General features: G+C 45.5%; 1 protein-coding gene across 1 annotated transcript in view; it reads right to left on the reverse strand.

Annotated features, from left to right (window-relative positions):
• T265_06277 (hypothetical protein) overlaps window positions 1-7,176 on the reverse strand; it is a gene marked incomplete at both ends in the record, with an annotated part of 15,507 nt that extends 8,331 nt beyond the window's left edge. The window contains 3 exons of the mRNA XM_009171497.1: window positions 1,992-2,455; window positions 3,295-3,585; window positions 6,041-7,176. Of these exons, the coding sequence (XP_009169761.1) occupies window positions 1,992-2,455; window positions 3,295-3,585; window positions 6,041-6,373 (1,088 nt within the window). The remainder of the gene's footprint in view (window positions 1-1,991; window positions 2,456-3,294; window positions 3,586-6,040) is intronic.
• Between the last annotated feature and the right edge of the window lie 7,921 nt (window positions 7,177-15,097).

The following is a 15,097-nucleotide window of genomic DNA, read 5'->3' on the forward strand; positions in this document are numbered from 1 at the left end:
TCTCTCTATTTCAGCCTTTCATTGGACTGTTTTGTTCCATTCCATTCTTGATTCTTCGAATCTCGATATTGGCTGTTCAGTTGCTGCAGTATAATTTCCTCAAGGTTTTTTATCTTCTCAATTTCGTGTGTAACTGACAAGGTTGATTAACTGATTAGTAGAGAACATAACAGGGCGTAAGCAGACAGAATAAACAAGATTCTCTCACAGATGCCGCCAAACGAACCGCGACTATCGACGGGTATTCAATTCAGTAGAGACGCTTTCGCTTGGTCGCTTAATACAATACCCACCCTAGCATATCCAGCTGCAACGGCCTCTGCATCACCAGAGGTTCGCAGCCGGTATCTAGGAGAGAACGAGGGGGCAGTCAATTCAACCACAGTAATTGCGTCATCTACCCTTGTATCTGACACAGCATAGCATACATCAATGCAGAGGAAATCCAACGTACGAGGAAGAGCCACCTATTGTCGTGCTTGCTTCAGTGTGTGAACATTAAAGGTAGCTAAGTAGACACTTTCGGGGCTTAAAAACAGACTTCGGGTTGTTGCTGAAATCAAACGTACAGAAGTTGCAGCTGAGTGTGACGCGCGGCGAACACAGCGGTCAGTCCTAGTACTGGGACCTGCGGAGAGAGTACTCAAAGTTGGGTGGGGTAGGGTAGAAGAGGGAAAACGTGAAAGTGTCCGGAGGAAGACGTCAATTAGGTTGTGCTGTGTGAATCGGCTTACCATCTGGGTGTCCACCACTTGATAACCTCGTCAGAAAGACAGAATTTTGTAATATCCTTAGTCTTGGTTCAGCCTTGCTGCCCACAACTTAGTTAGTTTGGAGGGTTTTGCAGGTTAGAAACGCGTATTAGGGACGCAAATCCGATTTTAGTCAGTGGGATTTGCCGACAACCTTCCATCAAACTTGATGCGTTTTGCCCGATGCTGCGACGTAGCAACTAGTGGACGCTTGAAATGCAGCCGTGCTTGAATGATCGAATGCCACGTTGCAGAGTAAGTTAACGTAGCAGAAGGCTTGAACTGGTGACCATTGAACCGAGCTGTCATGTGACTTGGCATCGCTGTTGCTCCAGCAATAGAGGCCCACTGTCCCGTGGTGTAGTGAATGCAGTGAATCAACACCGGAGCTCTCAATACATTCCAATTCTGGTATTCGGACCTCTGACGAATCAGACGACGATCAGGGACGTCAAAACAACCTCATTTTGTGATGGATACGGCGGTCCTCCTTGAGAAAAACCATGCAGACAGTGGGGATACTTGCGCACTTCAGGGGGTTCACACGGCAAAACATGATGAGAAATGTTGTCGCGGAGTTCTGGTTTGAGCCAGAGACCTTCCGGCCAGCAACTTCGCACCTTAACCACTGAGCTGCCTCGAACTCGCAAGAATAGATACCTAGTAGACATGAGTTCAACCCGGACGTCACTGTCACTGATGACTTGAACAAATACTTAAGTAGCCGAATTCGTCTCTGGGGTCTTGAGGTGCAGCCTACACAGAAGGAGAAAATGACTTGGTGCGGTACTCTTCGTGTGAAGGTGCCCGTTTTGCAGACAATACTGCGTTGTTCTACCGTAGTCCACGCTCCCAAAAATCGAACACTCCAGAACTGAAGGCGAAAGACGTTTCCTGATTCCCCCAACCCTGAATGGCTAGAGTTCATTACTGCAATACACGCTTAAGGCAGTAAAGGTGCAACACATCAAGACTCATGGCTTGAGTTTCCAACCATTACCATCTGCTCATTTCATTGTTATATTATTGTGCTGGCTCCCCGGCGGTACAATGTGCAACCCTCGAGTTTCTATGCACCGAGAGGGTGTCACAAGTGAATAGTTGGGTTAAGTGGACAGTGATGAGCGTGCGTTTGGTAAGTAGTAGTCCCACATGCATACGTAATTCTCGGCGAAGTAAATGTACTACAAATCTAGCCGCCAAAACGTTCAGCTCATCGAAAACAAATAGGTCACTTACTTGCTCGAGGCTTCACCGGAGGCCAAGTCCGAATTAAGTTGAGCGTACCCATTCCGAGTTTTTTCCTCTACGCGCGCCTGTATACAGTCTGCATAGACCTCAACCAAAAAGCCGAGCAACGCCACGCTATTTGCAGCCACTGCGTCAGCGGCAGCCAACTCCTCAGCAAATTTGCGCATCGCTCTGAGATTAGCGGCCGAGGGCGATCGAATAACGAGTTTCGTCATTCGGGGGTTCGAATCTGGTTTCTCTACAGGAGACGTCGATCGCACAGTCTCGTCAACCACTTCGCTGGCTGTGTTGAACCCAACCAAGTCAGGACGTGGAGAAGATTTGTTGTTTTTGGAATAGGAGGAACCAGAAGCGACCACACAAGGGGAGGGGACCAGCAGGCCGTACAAATAATTCCAAGAGCTTTCGTTATTGGGCGCTGCACGAATAATTCTTTGAACATAGTCTATTTCCTAGAAAAAAAAGAGAGAAGCGCAAGCAGTAAAATATCACCAAATGAATTGCACTCACTAGTGAAGTATTTACAATGAAACATCATTCAGGTTAGGTTATCCATTGAACCTTGAGAGAAGCAATCTCATCATCATCGGCAGTATATCATCAGTGTTCAGACACCGATACTTCGTTGTCATATATGAAGCAACTTACTCATGAGTTGAGTCGAGTAGCCGAAAGTAAGGGAAGAAGCAACGGCCCAATTATCCTACAGCCTGAAGCTGGGTAGATCGTCCATAAATTGAGTCAAATAAGATTACCTAACTTAAGTGCGCGTTCTCTACAACAGTGGCTCTCAACCTCTCTAACCCCGTGCACCCCTATACAAAATACATTGACTCGGAAGGTCCGTTCTAAAAGCAATATACGAGTGTCCATAGTTAGGTTTCAGACGCCATCAAAACATTCGGTCTCCGCACCTTGGAACCCATAATTTCCATCCAATGGGATTCATCGCACTCAGGTACAGAAGCACTTCCCCAGAATGTTCCAGCGGATGCAGTTCTCTTGAACGCGCCTTACGGAGGTGCACGGGATCCATGAACTGCCTATCCTAAATCGTATATGTATCATAAGTTACAAAACAGTGAAGACTGGACCCGGAGAGTTCCGACAGTCCATATTTAACGAATCTGTAAAACAAGGTACGTACATTTCTATTACACCTTGTCAATTTACCGACTGCTCGTTACTGAGGAGACTATCCGATTAGACCTTCAAATACAAGTGGCTTTGAAATAGTCATTTAGGCCATTTATAACTCGAAGGAAATCACTCTGACAATCTTAGGACGTACCCGCTGCAGCACAGGCGGTGTGAGTCCTTCGTCCTTTGTGACGACTACGAAACGATGGTTCCAAGCGGAGTTGTTGTACATGTCCTCCTGGATAAGTCTGTTAGTGTACTGCAGTTCTCCTGCAGACGGCATTCCGAAATAAGTGACGACCCAGCGACGGTACTGCCACGCATGATAGTTTTTCGAGTCATCTGAGATGACAGTATCGGTGAAATCAAGCTCCTCTTGACCAATGGACTGGCGATTCAGTGGTTTCTCGTCTGCTGAAATCTTGTCTGATTGTTCCGCCAACTGAGTGGCTATCCACTGACGATGGTGCCACAACTTTCCACCAAAAAGAGACGAAGAAAAGAGCCAGGAGATTATGAGCCAGGGAGATCGGACATTCGCCAGAGCTCGAAGGACAGTGAACAGTCAGCAAGGGGTGAATGCGGTTGACAACAGGCATACTCGCCATCCAGTTGAATCAAGGCTGAAAATTCGTCTGATGAAGTTTAAAAAATGGGTAACCATCAATCCCGGTGGCAGATGCCGGTTCCTCAGATAGAAACACTAGGACGGGGGCTAAGAAAACCCAGAGATACGGAGAGCCATGGTCCAGTCATGCAGTCAGTCGTGCTCGTTCTGGTAGGTGATGGCGGGTACCTGCATACATAACTACTCAAAAATTCACTGGTACTGTGCATTCGTGCCCGAAGTCTTTCGATATTCAGCCGGGAAGACGTCGTAGGACATGGCTCTAATAAAGCCACAGTGCGTGGGCTATGAGACTATGAGAGATAATGAAGTCGCAGGAGAATCATATGCTGGTTCCTGGTGGCACATTCGTATGTATGAGTTCGGGCATCCTCCAGTCGCACCGGTAAATGTAGGATGGACTACTCTGTCGCTCCAGAGGTCATCAAATCACACGTGGTTTAATCAATGAAACCTTGAGAAAAATAGTGCATTTGGGTCCCCAATAGTATCCAAGTTTACTGCCCATTGCAATAGAATAATATTTCAAGATGGTACCACATGAAGGGAATAATATGCGATTCAAACAAGCAAAACATGTTTCTTACAGAATTCTCCAGTTGACCGAAGAGCCATTAGGTTGGCACACAAAACTAGGGGTTTGGTCGACCTTTCAAAAAGCGATTTTTCCTCCAGAAGGGATCGCTTCGATCGGCTCCTACGGGTGGTCTCTGCTGGAGGGGGACTATTATGCTTGGCCTCAGCGATTTAACTCATTCTATCTACCCCTATATGATCAGCATAAAACCTCCATGGGAAATTCTGGTCCATTGCTGTTCTCATTTAGTTTAAAATGTCTACTGAGGCAAGTGTGTGTCGTGAATGAACAGCTAACTGAAGCTGCAATTAACAGTTTGGCTTCATATGTGGACTAGAGAAATGTGCTTCCGGCCACAGGTATAATCCTTCCTACGACGCCACTTACCGTGTGGTGTCTCCCATCTCATGCAGAGAAATTGCGTAAGCAGGTGACGCATGTCAGCTATAGATCTGTGTGAAGCAAACTATTCTTTAGCTGCCTCGAGTTCGAACACTGGCTGACGTATACTACTACCATACATATATATGTAAAATGTCCTATGCCAAGTTTCAGCTTGTCCGGCATGCTTAATCGAGTATAATTTGCCTACTTGTGCAGCAATGTGCACTTTTATACCTCTCCATTCTGTCTGGTGTTTACCGGGACAGATTCAGAACAACACAAAGAGGATCATAACGAGACCAGATGGCCTTCATTACTGTGACAGAAGTGTCAGCCAACACAATGTCAAGGTTTGAAGGAAGTCGTTTAACAGGAATCGATTCAGTGGTAAGACCTTATTATCAATCATAATCACCAACAGCATCACAACGTCGAATGGATGTGAAGAAAGATTTAGTAAACAGTGGAGGCGAAAGGCGGTGTCCTAATTTGTTAAGCATACGAAAAAAAATTAAGAATAAAGTGCCTAAACCTCAGTTCCCGGTTATGTTACGGTCTGTCTTTCGCGAACCTGCAGCGTAGATCAAACATTAAAATGTTAAGACCGTTGAATCGGAGGCCAGGTTTCACAACTATGAAGTAAAACGAAACAGCTGCTTTGTACACATGGCTCTTTAGCCTTCATAAAATTCGTTTCTGACGAAACAACTGATGCAAGTAGGCGAATGTTACTTGCGTCGTGGTAATGCACGCGTCTATTTCACCTGTCAGTACGAAGTAGGCTTACAAACTTAAGGGACGTTCCTCTTAGTCCAAGTACATCCAGAAGGGTTGGTCTATTTAAAGGAGCAAAGATTCCTTTGGAGTTAGCCGGTGGCGCTATTGTAAAGATATGATGAACACAAATTCCACCTCGACGACATCTTAGCTAATGTCCGCGGAATTGCCGAGGTGCTAGTAAAGGTTTGTGGTCTCTAAATTTATGGTTGGAACAGTCGTTCCGACGCTTCTTTTACGCTAGACGAACTGTGAGTGACCTCAACACCATGGAGAGAAAGATTAGCCAAGTACCAAAAACACCAGTAGGAATGGGTGGAAAATTGTGGCTTGACATGTGGGTGATTGGGGTATTATATGCGTTTTAAGCTCTGCTCTAGCTCTCAGAGTACTGGTTCAATAATAAGCAGCCCGGTGGTAGCAGCCTTCGGATTACAACGCACATATACAGCGAAAGGGTGCAACAATGGAATCGTTTAGATTTCCGACGTATAAAAACAGACCTCAGTAGCTGTAAATAACACAACATACCTGATAGTTTTTCGAATGCTCGTCAATTAGTTTTCCGGTAAGCTGCAACTCCTCTACAAGATCCACCTGTAATGAGATGAGAATCCGTCGTCGGTACTCCCATACGGTAAAGTTGGCGGGATTGAGAAGTAAAACAGTGCCAGTGATCTCCAACGCACGTTCACTCCGCTCATCCTTGAGTAGTACCGCACGCATATAGTCGTGTGCATCAACAAACTGTGGAGAGTAAGCTATTCGTACTACGTTTCGCTCGCCCTCGTCTTGTGGAACCGGTACGACATCAGCCCATTCTGGTCTATCCTTGTAAAACACGTAACGATCACGATACTTCATCTCACGGAGGGTCAAACTATGAGGCGATTAATGGAAAGCGTCTGTAAAATAGGTGGAAGAAGTGTACATGGGATTTTACGCAATGAGCTTGAGACTAGAGACAAGTCTCAGTAGTTAAGGCCAGCAGGCTAATGACTAATGGAATACGCTTGACAGGAACGTACAGTACACATCTCAAGATATCTTAGAGGTATACCAAAATGGCTTCTCCGCGGCAGTTTCAGGAAACTAACAAGAGCAGTACGCCAAGTCTACATCACATCCAATGGTCTCAAAGTTGACCACGTGGCCTTCAGCGCAGACTCCTTTTCTTCGCCGAAGATGAAGAGAATAGGAAAATGAGTCACGTATTGAATATGATGGCTCAGTCAGTTCATTTACGCTAAATGCTTCTGCTTGTCCAGTATGGCAGACAGCGAGAGCTATGCAGTGGAGGAGATAGTTTTGAAGCAGGCTCACCATTGGCTACGTGATACAGCCATATCTGTCACGATCACTGACCATGGATCTGTCTTACCCCACGGTTTCTATCTGGGACAGTTTGCAAGTGTTACTTAATCCGGTAACAACCAAGATCCCCATTCGGGGAAGCAGCGGTCGTCAACCCCACTGAGTTCCGTGGTTAGTGCCCTGATACTTTTTCGCTAAGTCATACGCTGTCCACCTCTCAGCCCAGGGCTGGGCGAAGAAAGCCCTGTAATGCAGACGATCCTCTGACATACAAAGTACATGGCCTGCCCAGCGTAAACTATTAAGCATGAGTAACTCATCCATCGTGGCGCACCTCAGCATTGCTAATCTGATGTTCCAATCAAACCCAGCTACTGCTTTGGAGACACCGACGGTCAAGTACTGACAGCTTTCGTATGTCCTTTGCGTGATCCGTAAAGCAATGTAGATCGCGCCGTCGCAGTGTATACTCCGACCTTGATAGACAAACTGACGTCACGCTACCATGGCTCCCAATTAAGGAAACAAGCGCATCTCCAGTCAGCCCACCGGAACCTATACAACTGCTCAGGCAAACAAATCTATCTACCACGTCGACTGGCTGCTCCAAAAGCATCATCATCATCATCAACATTATCGACAGCATGACATCAGTTTTCAACGGTGATATTTCGCTGCCAAACAACCATGATTTAAATGACCTATTGCGAAGAAAAGAATAACGATGGATAAGGGAAGGAATTTAGTGTTAGGTTACTACAATCAATCCAAGGTGCTTACACTTCCAGACACTGATTGAGGCAATCTGGATGGAAACTGACAAGAACGTCACTGACATGTGTTGGCAGCTGTATCGTGCAGCGTCTCCAACCAGATGCAGTGGGGGTTACGTGGTCCTCATCTCGGAAGGCCAGTGGCACTGACAGCACCCAAACATTTCGTATACTCCTTCATACCCCTCTGCCAGGTGGACAAGAGTTGGCCACCTCTGCTTTCGCCACTCTCTTTGGCAAACGATGGTTCGGCATGCGCAATACATGGCGTAACCAACGCAGCTTATGGTGCTGAACACATTCTTCAATAGAAGTCCCCGCTGCACAACCGAAAATTCGCCTTCTAATCGTACAAAAACGTTCAGCTGTAGCACCCTTTCGGTGCCTAACTGCCATGCCACCCGAAAGTCGCACGAGGGCCAAACTTTGTTCAAACAAGCCATAACGGGGAACTAGGTCACCACTGAGGTGACAATACTCTGGGTATAAGCACCTCGAGACCCGTTGTGGCAGGCGACCGTCTTCGTAGCAGCTCGTTGGATAAAGATTACGCCCACATTGCGCCCAGTAGACGATTCGGTTGGCGTGGTTAAGCCGTCTTACGTATGCCCCCAGATTTCTCGCGAGTAATAGGGAAAAAAGTATGCCGAAACATCCGAAGAACGATGAATGCCTTTTATGCCGATTTTTTTAAGGTACAGTGAGTGCGACATGCTCGACCAGCCAGATGTTTAAATCCTTTATGGGTTCTATCTTCGTAATGCCTCCTGATCCATCCTAACAATGCAAAGTAAGGGCGCTCCCTGAGTTTCCTCCGAACGAATTACGGACGCACTTTTCGTCATTCAGGAGGTGTCAGTTCAGTGGCCACTGCTTTGCAGTTTCTACATCCATTATGAAAACGCTTAATTTGCTACTCCAAGACTCTAAACAATCCTCAAAAAGTATATATGGACTTGGAAGAACATCTGGAAGATGGTTGACGTAGATCAGAAACAGAAGTGGTCCCAAAATGGAGCTTTGATGAACTCCAATGGAGACCGGTCCCGGAGAAGAGTAGGTCGAGCCTATTTTTACTTGGAATGCTATATCTAATACGAACTCCTTCATCCGGCGTAGGATTTTTCCCTGAAGCCCACAAGACTCAAGCTTGTGGTGCAGCGTGGCGTGTGGGACTCGATCGAATGCTTTTCAGAAATCGGGAAATATGGCATCCGATATGAGTCTTTCATTCTTCGCTTTGGTCGAGCTGTACATAACTACGAGCATGTGTCACACAAGAACGGTTTGGGAGGAATCCGTGTTGCGCTAGGGATATCAAGTTGTTGGGACTGGGGTGATTTAAGATGCCCACATCAGAATGCGTCCCATCACGTTGCACGGTATGCTAACGAGGTTACTATGTCTGCAGCCGCTGGGTGATAGGCGATCACCAGTTTTGTAGATTGGCATGACAGTTGCTTTCTTTCAAGCAGAGGAAAGGTCGCCTTCTTAGAGAGACGAGTGAAACACCAGTTAGAAGTACTTAGATTGTGTGAGTGCTGTTTTCTTCAGGATTCTTGGATGGACCTCTTCTGGCCCAAACACGTGATGGGGCTTCACCAACTTCACCCTGCGTGAAGACCAGGTCGATTAACGACAATTCGTAGCTACGTCTTGACAAGATTGACGAGGCTGCTGGAACCGAATACAGACATGCAGTGTTCTCTGTAGGCTTCAGATACCAGCATTGGGTCACTTGTGGTCCCTTGTTTCTGTTCGTCAAGGAGAAGGAGGTTGGTCTGTTTCCATAGTAGCGCCTTGTCTACTTAAACAGCACTTTTTTCTGGGAGAGGCATACTATGGTGACCTGAGTTGGTTAACACCCACACCGCTACACATTTTGGACTTGGCTTGAATTCTTTATTGTAGTATACGGCGTCCGTCAGTTTGGTTGATTTATATATAGGTATTGATCATGTGCAACCTTGCTTACTGGGCTTCGGCACATGAGCTTTCTTTCGTTCTCCGACCACAGAAATCGTCATGAACACCTGCCCTCAGTGTCACAGTCCCTCGGTGCTTTCATAGCTTTCATATCACTATTACCACAACTTTTCAATTTTTCATTTCTGTGACCTATGAGGAGCTCATGAAAGACTTCGTATGACTGTAATAACAGATATAGCCTTACTTTGGTTTATGTGAACTGCAACAGCGTTTTTCACTGTTTGTTACAATTGAACTCCTTCATTCCATTAGGTGAAACGTCTTTTAAAGTGTAATCCCCGGCAACTTAATGCCACATTTGCGACTGTGTAGTTACAAATAGTCGCTGGATGGCGCATTAGGTATCACCGATTTGTGTCAACAACACTCGCATATGCGAGTGATATCACATGCATGTAGAAGCCGTGTAAGTCGCATGTGATATCACACGTATGTAGAAGCCGTGTAAGTCACCGGAGATTACACTTTAAAAGACGTTTCACCTAATGCAAAGAAGGAGTGCAACTGTAACAAACAGTGAAAAACGCTGTTGCAGTGCACATAAACCAAAGTAAGGTTATATGTTATTAAAATCCTACGAAGCGAATATCACTATTATCACGACTTTTTGGTTCGTCATTTTTTGCCTGTGAGGAGTTCAGGAAAGGCTCTGTCGGATTTTAGTAAAGAATAGAACGTTAATTTGGTTTATATGCTCTGCGACAGCGTTTTTAAGTGTTTGTTCCAGTCGCTCTCCGCCTCTAAAGTGTAACGTTTTTTAAATATAGTCCCCGGCGACTTACACGGTCTCCACATGCATGTGATGAGAGTGTTGTTGACACAAATCAGTGATACCTACCGCGCCATTCGGCGACTATACAGTCGAAAATGAGGTATTAGTCGTGCAGGTCCGATTTGCATGTGGCGAACTGACAAGAAATTGTCTACGATGTTGTGGTGTTAGCATCAACCCGCACCTACACTTATTTGCTTTTATTCTTAAATACCTGATGACAAATACCTGACTACCGCAAAACCACTCTAACGGTCGAAGTTGAGCGGTGCAACGGCCAACCCGCAGCCTATTGGTCACGGCCTCAAGTCCCTGCCCCATTGGCAAGGCGAGCTCTAATTGGTCGGAGATGCGAACCCAACAACCAGTCCCATGCTAATATCCGCTGGATTCCGGTTGCCAGTGTCGCATACAGAAAGCTCCGAGTTACCAAAATCTTCTTGTTGCATAGACGCTGAATCGACACACCGCATATGAGTTTTCAAGGTGCTTTTGCCGTTTGCAGCACTATGCGCCCTTGTTAGTCCTTTAGCTGGGGACACCAGCTTGGGAGAATAAGACTGGGAACATATTTGACGCACAGCTGTCAGTTTATTTGGTCACCCTTGAGAGTTACCGCTGAAGCAACAATATCATCGCGATGAATAAATTTATGGACAACAACAATTAATTGATTCAAGCCTTTCGTTTCTTCAGTTGATGCGAACGCTGCCTCATTCACAGTTCTCACATTGATCTTTGGTCGCGCAGTTGACTCGTGGTTCTAACAAAACGGAGACGTTATTGAGCATGGTTCCTCTATGTCCAATAGCTGATGGGAGGTCAGATGCAAAACTCGGAACGATATACGGACTACACTTTCCTCAAGGGTCCAGTCAGTTCAATTTTGATTAATTGGCCAAATCCCCGCCGTAGATATCAGGCTTCTGTGTTCAGTATTCATTGCCAGAACCTCAGGCAGGTCAGTAAAGCTGATTGCAATTATGTCGCGCTTACCGGTGTCATCAACGCGAAGGCCAACTTGTCAGCTTATTGACGTCGGGCCAGATTATGTGCCTGGCTTATATATATCCCAAGTTGCAGCGATCGCAACATGGCCGAAATGCACTACTCGAGAAGGTTTTCGTTTGGCGCCAGAGAAACGTACTGCAGCATGTCAGCACCTCATCAATGTTAATCATGAGACTGCAATGGTCAGCGAACCATATGCCGGGTTTGGAAGATGCGTAAACATAATCGCATCCAAAAAGAAGCCTGGCCGGCTGTAGGGTAAGACGTTTCAGTGAATGCCTGTAGCATTTTGTGGTCAAAGTTGTACTGGTTCCTGTTTTCGAAGCTGAAAATAAGATTTTAGTCGACCTCAAGACCTTCGACCCCCATCATACTCCTATAGAGCTAACAAGCAACGCTTCAAAGGCGAATCCAAACCCGACTTCCTTTAGCCTTACGTAACCAAGGTCTGAGACATCTGAGGCATACTCCCGGCCGGGATGTTGTGCTATTGCGATAAAGTGGTGTATAAATATGCACGGCTTACTAGCTTTCCGATGAAATTGTTGGTCGGATAATGTGAAAGGGGATAGTTCGATGCTTGAAATACCAGGCTGCTTGTCTCCCCGAGTGGTAAACATTTTCGAGGCTCGGATTTTGCGTAGGTAAGCTAAGGAAATCACCATATTGTAGAATTATTTCAATATACTTCAGACACATTCGGCCACCACCACTAAATAATTAAAAGCTAAGAAAGAATGAATTAGCACAAATTTACTTACCAGTAATACTTCGGACTGCTGGTGATAAGAAGTTCAAGCCCCATTGATTCATTGGCCTCATCTTCATTCCAAGGAATCCAAAATCGTTAAACTCGTCGAGACTAATATTTGGAAACTGAATTATCGGTGAATACGGGTGGGAGTTATAGTTGAATTTGACCACAAGAAGGGGATAATCTGGGTTTTAACCCTTGCATTTCTGAAGACGGATGCAAACGGGCTCATTCTTTGTTCACTTTGCCCGCCCAACACTTTCTTATGCGGTTAGGTGTAATAACTTTGGTCCACCCACAGTAATCTCTGTTGGTGGCACAACAAGTGATAGGTGTGCCTGCATCGGCAGAATAGACTGCAGCCGCAGGATCGCTGCTGCAAACCGCCTGATCATCAGGAAACAGGGGACTAGCACGCAAATATCTCTGTTCAGCGACGCGGGAAATTAATCAGCGCGCGGGGTCGGTGCGGTAGTTGTCTACGTTAGAGGCGCCTTTTCATTCACAGCAATGGCTGCGAACGCCCGAACGTCTCGATGGAGCAGGAAGGCTTGGGGTGATGAGGAGGGGAACATCATTCATTTTAGATCCGCAGTCATTGACCACCGGTTTGGACCTCACGATAATACCAAATCTGACAATATGCAGACGCTGTAGAACGATAATGATAATGATAAGGTTTATTCCCAACTTGTGGGTGGCATGCCGTCTGGCATGACCATGCGTTCACATTCAGAATGGGGCATGACTGAGGGACTTGCGGGTAGTGGTGACTGCGCGAAAAGGGGACAATGAAGAAACATCAAAAAATCATGGGTGTTCCGTGGACTCAGGTAAAAAACTCACTCCTTAAGCAACTGGCCAAATGAATATTACTGGAGGCTGGGGCATTTGCAAGTCAGTAAATAACAGAACGCATTATCCACCAACTCCTGGCACGCACCGTACGAGTAAGGGTAATAAGAAATGCGTACTTTGCCGTGCGCTTCGAAAACAGATGGCTCGCGCTCACGCTGAATATCCGAATGTATCCAAGGCCCATAACGCTTGGGCAGGTGTATTTGATTTCTATTTTATTTGTGTGTAAATTCCATGAGTGACACGCACCGGACACTGATTTGTTGTCCATGTCGTGGATTCTACTACGTTAACCTCCATGATAAGGCTGGTAATCAAGTTATTCTGTGATAAGCATTAGAAAGAGGATGTGGGTGCTACTTTATAAACAATCGCGAGGACTCTAAATCCCGGTATACTTCGGTACGTTATGCGCCAAGTACTAGTATTACTGCGAGCAAAAGTTTGACTGTGGTTTTCTGAGATGACCCAACCTGTGGACATTGCCATTACCGTTATTTCAAGTGTGCGACTCGTTACAGTATTCTTGAGATAAATACGTCAACACAAAGCTTTGCCTTCTAATATTTGAGGACTGCTGTGTAAAATTGCGGTTTGCAAAACTGCGGTGCGAGAGAGTGACTGAGCTCCGCCGAGCAACGAAAGGGATCCACTGTATTCTTGCCCCGTTGGAACAATTTTGACATAATCACTTGACCCAAACACATGTGGCAAAAGCACCATTCTTATTATATATATTATATTACATACATATTCTCATCATATGATAATGAGCTAGTGCGATTTACTCTGGTGGGATGTATCATGTTTAAATCCCTTTTTTATTTTTAATATTTTCGTGATTCCTTTTCGGTATTTATTGACTGTCTAAAATGTGTTCTACCTCCAGAATATAATTACAGCGTCTAATTCTTTCCAACTGAGCCAGGATTNGGTGATGAGGAGGGGAACATCATTCATTTTAGATCCGCAGTCATTGACCACCGGTTTGGACCTCACGATAATACCAAATCTGACAATATGCAGACGCTGTAGAACGATAATGATAATGATAAGGTTTATTCCCAACTTGTGGGTGGCATGCCGTCTGGCATGACCATGCGTTCACATTCAGAATGGGGCATGACTGAGGGACTTGCGGGTAGTGGTGACTGCGCGAAAAGGGGACAATGAAGAAACATCAAAAAATCATGGGTGTTCCGTGGACTCAGGTAAAAAACTCACTCCTTAAGCAACTGGCCAAATGAATATTACTGGAGGCTGGGGCATTTGCAAGTCAGTAAATAACAGAACGCATTATCCACCAACTCCTGGCACGCACCGTACGAGTAAGGGTAATAAGAAATGCGTACTTTGCCGTGCGCTTCGAAAACAGATGGCTCGCGCTCACGCTGAATATCCGAATGTATCCAAGGCCCATAACGCTTGGGCAGGTGTATTTGATTTCTATTTTATTTGTGTGTAAATTCCATGAGTGACACGCACCGGACACTGATTTGTTGTCCATGTCGTGGATTCTACTACGTTAACCTCCATGATAAGGCTGGTAATCAAGTTATTCTGTGATAAGCATTAGAAAGAGGATGTGGGTGCTACTTTATAAACAATCGCGAGGACTCTAAATCCCGGTATACTTCGGTACGTTATGCGCCAAGTACTAGTATTACTGCGAGCAAAAGTTTGACTGTGGTTTTCTGAGATGACCCAACCTGTGGACATTGCCATTACCGTTATTTCAAGTGTGCGACTCGTTACAGTATTCTTGAGATAAATACGTCAACACAAAGCTTTGCCTTCTAATATTTGAGGACTGCTGTGTAAAATTGCGGTTTGCAAAACTGCGGTGCGAGAGAGTGACTGAGCTCCGCCGAGCAACGAAAGGGATCCACTGTATTCTTGCCCCGTTGGAACAATTTTGACATAATCACTTGACCCAAACACATGTGGCAAAAGCACCATTCTTATTATATATATTATATTACATACATATTCTCATCATATGATAATGAGCTAGTGCGATTTACTCTGGTGGGATGTATCATGTTTAAATCCCTTTTTTATTTTTAATATTTTCGTGATTCCTTTTCGGTATTTATTGACTGTCTAAAATGTGTTCT

Source organism: Opisthorchis viverrini (genome assembly GCF_000715545.1).
Source record: "Opisthorchis viverrini unplaced genomic scaffold opera_v5_131, whole genome shotgun sequence".
NCBI classification, from domain to species: domain Eukaryota; kingdom Metazoa; phylum Platyhelminthes; class Trematoda; order Opisthorchiida; family Opisthorchiidae; genus Opisthorchis; species Opisthorchis viverrini.